The sequence below is a fragment of the Bombina bombina genome, chromosome 8, assembly GCF_027579735.1.
Source record: "Bombina bombina isolate aBomBom1 chromosome 8, aBomBom1.pri, whole genome shotgun sequence".
In the NCBI taxonomy this organism is placed as follows: Eukaryota; Metazoa; Chordata; class Amphibia; order Anura; family Bombinatoridae; genus Bombina; species Bombina bombina.
The window spans coordinates 18,477,504-18,485,362 of NC_069506.1; the positions used below are offsets into that span (position 1 = coordinate 18,477,504).

A 7,859-nucleotide genomic window follows, 5' to 3' on the forward strand; every position below is an offset into this window, starting at 1 on the left:
ACTTGTTTGACATTTAACAAAACGTATCAGTATTAATACAAAGTTAATGTTGTGTGCAGGGTATTTTAGAGATGTGTGTTCCTGAGATTTGTGCTATGTTCGCGTTGTTTATGCATTTTGCAAATATACAGTTTATATATACTGTAGACATGTCTGTGTATAGGCATGTGTGCATGTGTATGTAAATATGTTGGTCTACATGTGTGTATATACTATAGGTATTTATATCTCAGCTGAGGGTTTAGAGAGTATGGTCTATGATTACGGCAAGATTGCAAGCCGAAACACGTAAGTCTGAACCATTTTACAACTTATCTTTGTGTTGATTTTACCAAATAAAGTGAACCTTTTTTTATAAACAAGCCTGGATCTACTGCATTTACTATTTATTATATACTATAGGTGTGTGTTTTGTCTAGATTCTAAATCTATATGTGTATGTGTGTATCAGTGTGTGTACAAGTGGCAATAATATGTATAGTTGTGTATACAAGTACAGGTGTTTGTTTTGTCAAAATCTATATGTGTATGTGTGTATATATGTGTGTGTATCAGTGTGTGCACAAGTGGCAATAATATGTATAGGTGTGTATACAAGTATAGGTGTGTGTTTTGTCTAAATCTATATGTGTATGTGTGTATATATGTGTGTGTATCACTGTGTGTACAAGTGGCAATAATATGTATAGTTGTGTATACAAGTACAGGTGTTTGTTTTGTCAAAATCTATACGTGTATGTGTGTATATATGTGTGTGTATCAGTGTGTGTACAAGTGGCAATAATATGTATAGTTGTGTATACAAGTACAGGTGTTTGTTTTGTCAAAATCTATATGTGTATGTGTGTGTATATATGTGTGTGTATCAGTGTGTGCACAAGTGGCAATAATATGTATAGGTGTGTATACAAGTATAGGTGTGTGTTTTGTCTAAATCTATATGTGTATGTGTGTATATATGTGTGTGTATCACTGTGTGTACAAGTGGCAATAATATGTATAGTTGTGTATACAAGTACAGGTGTTTGTTTTGTCAAAATCTATACGTGTATGTGTGTATATATGTGTGTGTATCAGTGTGTGTACAAGTGGCAATAATATGTATAGTTGTGTATACAAGTACAGGTGTTTGTTTTGTCAAAATCTATATGTGTATGTGTGTATATATGTGTGTGTATCAGTGTGTGTACAAGTGGCAATAATATGTATAGTTGTGTATACAAGTATAGATGTGTGTTTTATCTAAATCTATATGTGTATGTTTGTATCTATGTGTGTGTACAAGTGGCAATAATATGTATAGTTGTGTATACAAGTATAGGTGTGTGTTTTGTCTAAATCTATAAGTGTATCTATATGTGTATGTGTGTACATATGTGTGTGTATCAGTGTGTGTACAAGTGGCAATAATATGTATAGTTGTGTATACAAGTACAGGTGTTTGTTATTTCAAAATCTATATGTGTATGTGTGTATATATGTGTATGTATCAGTGTGTGTACAAGTGGCAATAATATGTATAGTTGTGTATACAAGTATAGGTGTGTGTTTTGTCTAAATCTATATGTGTATCTATATGTGTATGTGTGTATATATGTGTGTGTGTGTATCAGTGTGTGTACAAGTGGCAATAATATGTATAGTTGTGTATACAAATACAGGTGTGTGTTTTATCTAAATCTATATGTGTATGTGTGTATATATGTGTGTGTATCAGTGTGTCACTAATATGTATAGTTGTGTACAGTACAGGTGTGTGTCTAAATCTTTATGTGTATTTATGTGTATATGTGTATCTATGTGTGTGTACAAGTGGCAATAATATGAACAGCCGTGTGTACAAGTACAGGCTTGTGTTTTATTTAAATAATCTATATGTATATGTGTATATATATATATATATATACCGTATATATATATATATATATATATATATGTGTGTGTGTGTACAAGTGTCACTAATATGTATAGTTGTGTATACAAGTACAAGTGTGTGTCTAAATCTTTATATGTGTATATGTGTATCTATGTGTGTGTACAAGTTTCAATAATATGTACAGCTGTGTATACAAGTACAGGTGTGTGTTTTATATAAATTATCTATATGTGTATGTATATATATATATATATATATATATATATATATATATGTGTGTGTGTGTGTACAAGTGTCACTAATATGTATAGTTGTGTATACAAGTACAAGTGTGTGTCTAAATCTTTATATGTGTATATGTGTATCTATGTGTGTGTATAAGTTTCAATAATATGTACAGCTGTGTATACAAGTACAGGTGTGTGTTTTATTTAAATAATCTATATGTGTATGTGTGTATATATGTGTGTGCACAAGTGTCACTAATATGTATAGTTGTGTATACAAGTACAGGTGTGTGTTTGTCTAATCTATATGTATATGTGTGTATGCAAGTATAGGTGTGTGTTTGTCTAATCTATATGTATATGTGTGTATACAAGTATAGGTGTGTGTTTGTCTAATCTATATGTATATGTGTGTATACAAGTATAGGTGTGTGTTTTATTTAAATAATCTATATGTATATGTGTGTATATATGTGTGTGCACAAGTGTCACTAATATGTATAGTTGTGTATACAAGTACAGGTGTGTGTTTGTCTAATCTATATGTATATGTGTGTATACAAGTATAGGTGTGTGTATATGTGAAGTGGATGAATATGTGTGTGTGTGTTTTATTTAAATAATCTATATGTGTATGTTTGTATATATATATATATATATATATATATATATATGTGTGTGTGTATACAAGTGTCACTAATATGTATAGTTGTGTATACAAGTACAGGTGTGTGTTTGTCTAATCTATATGTATATGTGTGTATACAAGTACAGGTGTGTGTTTGTCTAATCTATATGTATATGTGTGTATACAAGTACAGGTGTGTGTTTGTCTAATCTATATGTGTATGTGTGTATACAAGTACAGGTGTGTGTTTGTCTAATCTATATGTATATGTGTGTATACAAGTATAGGTGTGTGTCTAATCTATATGTATATGTGTGTATACAAGTATAGGTGTGTATATATGTGAAGTGGATGAATATGTGTGTGTGTTTTCCACACAGCAGTATAACATATACCCTCCCTCATTAATTACATAATAAGATCATACATGGGGCAGATATTACTCCGATTTTAAGCATATAACTAATACAACATTTCTCATTATTTTCATTTAGTTTATCCAGTTGTGTCTTCCCAGTAGTTTCACAAGTTCCAGCTCTGTGTGGGACACAAGACAGGAGTTTGGGGAAGTTTCCTGCAGTGAAGCTTGTTCACACCTTCCAGTCGTTTTCTGTATCTTATTCTCTTGAGATGTGCTAAGTTTGTGAAAGACATAAAGAGAGGGGAGGAGGGATGGAGAGATCAGAGGGAAGGGGGGAGGCAGAGGAGATGGCTGGGAGGAGGAACACACAAGCCAATTCTTTTATTGTTTAACAGGATGAACTTCTCTCCAATGGGCAGAGAGCAGAGGAGGGACAGAGACTCACTAAACCCACTGCAGAGAGGGAGAACAGGAGAGTGTAGGGGATGCAGGGAAGAGGAGGTCAACTGCAGAGGATCAGTCAAGCAGAGTCAGGAGTTTGGACCAGTAGCTGCAGCGTGTGCGCTAGGGAGGACCACTGCACCTTCATATTACTGCTGGGGTACAGCACTGGGACCACCAAGCGAGAGGACTGCAGGGATGGAGCACTTACACTCCCTATTTTGTGTCATTGTCATCTTATTGCTGGGAAAAAGTGAGTAACCATTAATCTGAAGATGCAACGGACATTAGAAGACAATTGGACAAACCATGTAGAAATATATATTTTTGTGTTAAATGGAATTGCAAGATGTGTATTGTAATTACAGCCTTATCTAACAGGGTAGAGCATTGCCTGGGTAGTGATGTGGTCTGCAAGATGCAATAAAGACACTGGTAGACCCCTCTACAATACAGTAGGAAGACCCCTGATTATTATGGGGAGTGAAGTTTTATGATTATATCTTTACTTGGGACATAATTTAATTTCAGGTTGAGGATATTTCAGAATTGTGGGAAAGTTCTACAAACATCTTACAGACTGATCTCCATACTAAGATCATATCTGTTCATTTTAATGCTTGATGACAGGTTTTGGGGTACCGCATTTCCCATTAAGTGAGGGGAATGGATGGGCTGTATATGACAGTACAGATGTCACTTGGGTCTCTCTCTGTGGATAGGGGCACCAACCACAACTGTCTCCCCTTAATAATACAATTCTGTTCCTAATGAATGTGATCTTTACCTGCCAAGTTACGCTGCAGTAATTACACTCTAGGCTGCCTAGTTCTGCAGGGAATTGCAATTTTCCATTACTGATGTATTAAAGCTAATACAGCGGGTTAGCAGCATTAGCAACAGACTGAATTGATTATCACAGTGCCTTATTGCAGTGAAACCCACCTGATGAAATGTATAGGTGCCATCATCCTCTGCATATAGTATAACCAGTGTGCTTATAGAAGTGTGAATATGTATTTGGGGTAAGGTTAATCATTTATATTAATACATTATACCATATATGTGTGTATTATATATACAGTATATATATATATATATATATATATATATATATATATATATATATATATATATATGTACTAAATAAGGATACTATATGCCAGTGACAGTGGTTTTAATGTAGAGCCTTTGACACTCACACGTTATGTTTGGAAGTGATACTATTGTGTGTGTGTTACTATTGGATAAACCATAACATATGTCTAGTGCTGTGTGTATGTAAATGTACTTTATAGGGTCACTTTGAAGTGTTTAATTCACACTTTACTGTGAGCAGCTTACAAGCACTTGCTGTAATATGGGATGCTGCATCTGTTTGTGATTCTGTTTAATGTGCACCAGCTACAGACATATTCCATTTCTGTGCAAAGAAGTATCCTTAGTCCTGTATTATACAGGTACGGATGTGTATGTTACAACTATATAGGCTATACATGTACTGATGTGTATGTTACAACTATATAGGCTATACATGTACTGATGTGTATGTTACAACTATATAGGCTATACATGTACTGATGTGTGTGTTATAACTATGTATGTTATACATGTACTGATGTGTATGTTATAACTATATAGGCTATACAGGTACTGATGTGTGTGTTATAACTATATAGGCTATACATGTACTGATGTGTGTGTTATAACTATATAGGCTATACATGTACAGTACTGATGTGTATGTTACAACTATATAGGCTATACATGTACTGATGTGTATGTTATAACTATATAGGCTATACATGTACTGATGTGTATGTTATAACTATATAGGCTATACAGGTACTGATGTGTGTGTTATAACTATATAGGTTATACAGGTACTGATGTGTGTGTTATAATTATGTATGTTATACATGTACTGATGTGTGTCTTATTACTATGTATGTTATACATGTACTGATGTGTGTGTTATAACTATATAGGCTATACATGTACTGATGTGTGTGTTAAAACTATGTATGTTATACATGTACTGATGTGTATGTTATAACTATATAGGCTATACAGGTACTGATGTGTGTTATAAATATATAGGCTATACATGTACTGATGTGTGTGTTATAACTATATAGGCTATACATGTACTGATGTGTGTGTTATAACTATATAGGCTATACAGGTACTGATGTGTGTGTTATAACTATATAGGCTATACATGTACTGATGTGTGTGTTATAAATATATAGGCTATACAGGTACTGATGTGTGTGTTATTACTATGTATGTTATACATGTACTGATGTGTGTGTTATAACTATATAGGCTATACAGGTACTGATGTGTGTGTTATAACTATATAGGCTATACAGGTACTGATGTGTGTGTTATAATTATGTATGTTATACATGTACTGATGTGTGTGTTATTACTATGTATGTTATACATGTGCTGATGTGTGTGTTATAACTATGTATGTTATACATGTACTGATGTGTGTGTTATAACTATATAGGCTATACAGGTACTGATGTGTGTGTTATAACTATATAGGTTATACAGGTACTGATGTGTGTGTTATAACTATATAGGTTATACAGGTACTGATGTGTGTGTTATAACTATATAGGCTATACATGTACTGATGTGTGTGTTATAACTATATAGGCTATACATACACTGATGTGTGTGTGTTATAACTATGTATGTTATATAGGTACTGATGTGTGTGTTATAACTATATAGGCTATATAGGTACTGATGTGTGTGTTATAACTATATAGGCTATACAGGTACTGATGTGTGTGTTATAATTATGTATGTTATACATGTACTGATGTGTGTTTTATTACTATGTATGTTATACATGTACTGATGTGTGTGTTATAACTATGTATGTTATACATGTACTGATGTTTGTGTTATAACTATATAGGTTATACAGGTACTGATGTGTATGTTATAACTATATAGGTTATACAGGTACTGATGTGTGTGTTATAACTATGTATGTTATACATGTACTGATGTGTGTGTTATAACTATATAGGCTATACAGGTACTGATGTGTGTGTTATAACTATGTATGTTATACATGTACTGATGTGTGTGTTATAACTATATAGGCTATACAGGTGCTGATGTGTGTGTTATAACTATATAGGCTATACATGTACTGATGTGTGTGTTACAACTATATAGGCTATACAGGTGCTGATGTGTGTGTTATAACTATATAGGCTATACATGTGATGAAGTGTATGGTGTAACTATACAGGCTATACATGTGCTGTTGTGTATGGTGTAACTATATAGGTTATACATGTGCTGAAGTGTATCGTGTAACTATATAGCCTATACATGTGCTGATGTGTATGGTGTAACTATACAGGCTATACATGTGCTGTTGTGTATGGTGTAACTATATAGCCTATACAGGTGCTGAAGTGTATCGTGTAACTATATAGCCTATACATGTGCTGAAGTGTATGGTGTAACTATACAGGCTATACATGTGCTGTTGTGTATGGTGTAACTATATAGGTTATACATGTGCTGAAGTGTATCATGTAACTATATAGCCTATACATGTGCTGTTGTGTATGGTGTAACTATATAGGCTATACATGTACTGATGTGTATGGTGTAGCTATTTAGTCTATACATGTGCTGATGTGTATGGTGTAACTATAAAGGGTATACATGTGCTGTTGTGTATGGTGTAACTGTATAGCCTATACAGGTGCTACATGTACTGATGTGTATGGTGTAGCTATTAAGTCTATACATGTGCTGATGTGTATGGTGTAACTATAAAGGGTATACATGTGCTGTTGTGTATGGTGTAACTGTATAGCCTATACAGGTGCTACATGTACTGATGTGTATGGTGTAACTATATAGCCTATACAGGTGCTACATGTACTGATGTGCATGGTGTAACTATATAGGCTATACATGTACTGATGTGTATGGTGTAACTATATAGGCTATACATGTACTGATGTGTATGGTGTAACTATATAGGCTATACAGGTGCTACATGTACTGATGTGTATGGTGTAACTATATAGCCTATACAGGTGCTACATGTACTGATGTGTATGGTGTAACTATATAGGCTATACATGTACTGATGTGTATGGTGTAACTATATAGGCTATACATGTACTGATGTGTATGGTGTAACTATATAGGCTATACATGTACTGATGTGTATGGTGTAACTATATAGGCTATACAGGTACTGATATGTATGGTGTAACTATATAGGCTATACATGTACTGATGTGCATGGTGTAACTATATAGCCTATACAGGTGC

At 33.7% G+C, this 7,859-nt stretch overlaps 1 protein-coding gene across 1 annotated transcript in view; it reads left to right on the forward strand.

Annotated features, from left to right (window-relative positions):
* Positions 1-3,593: 3,593 nt before the first annotated feature.
* Positions 3,594-7,859, forward strand: part of KIRREL2 (kirre like nephrin family adhesion molecule 2) — a 31,716-nt gene continuing 27,450 nt past the window's right edge. Inside the window, exon 1 of the mRNA XM_053689836.1 lies at positions 3,594-3,786. Within this exon, the coding sequence (XP_053545811.1) occupies positions 3,732-3,786 (55 nt within the window). The 5' untranslated portion in view covers positions 3,594-3,731. The remainder of the gene's footprint in view (positions 3,787-7,859) is intronic.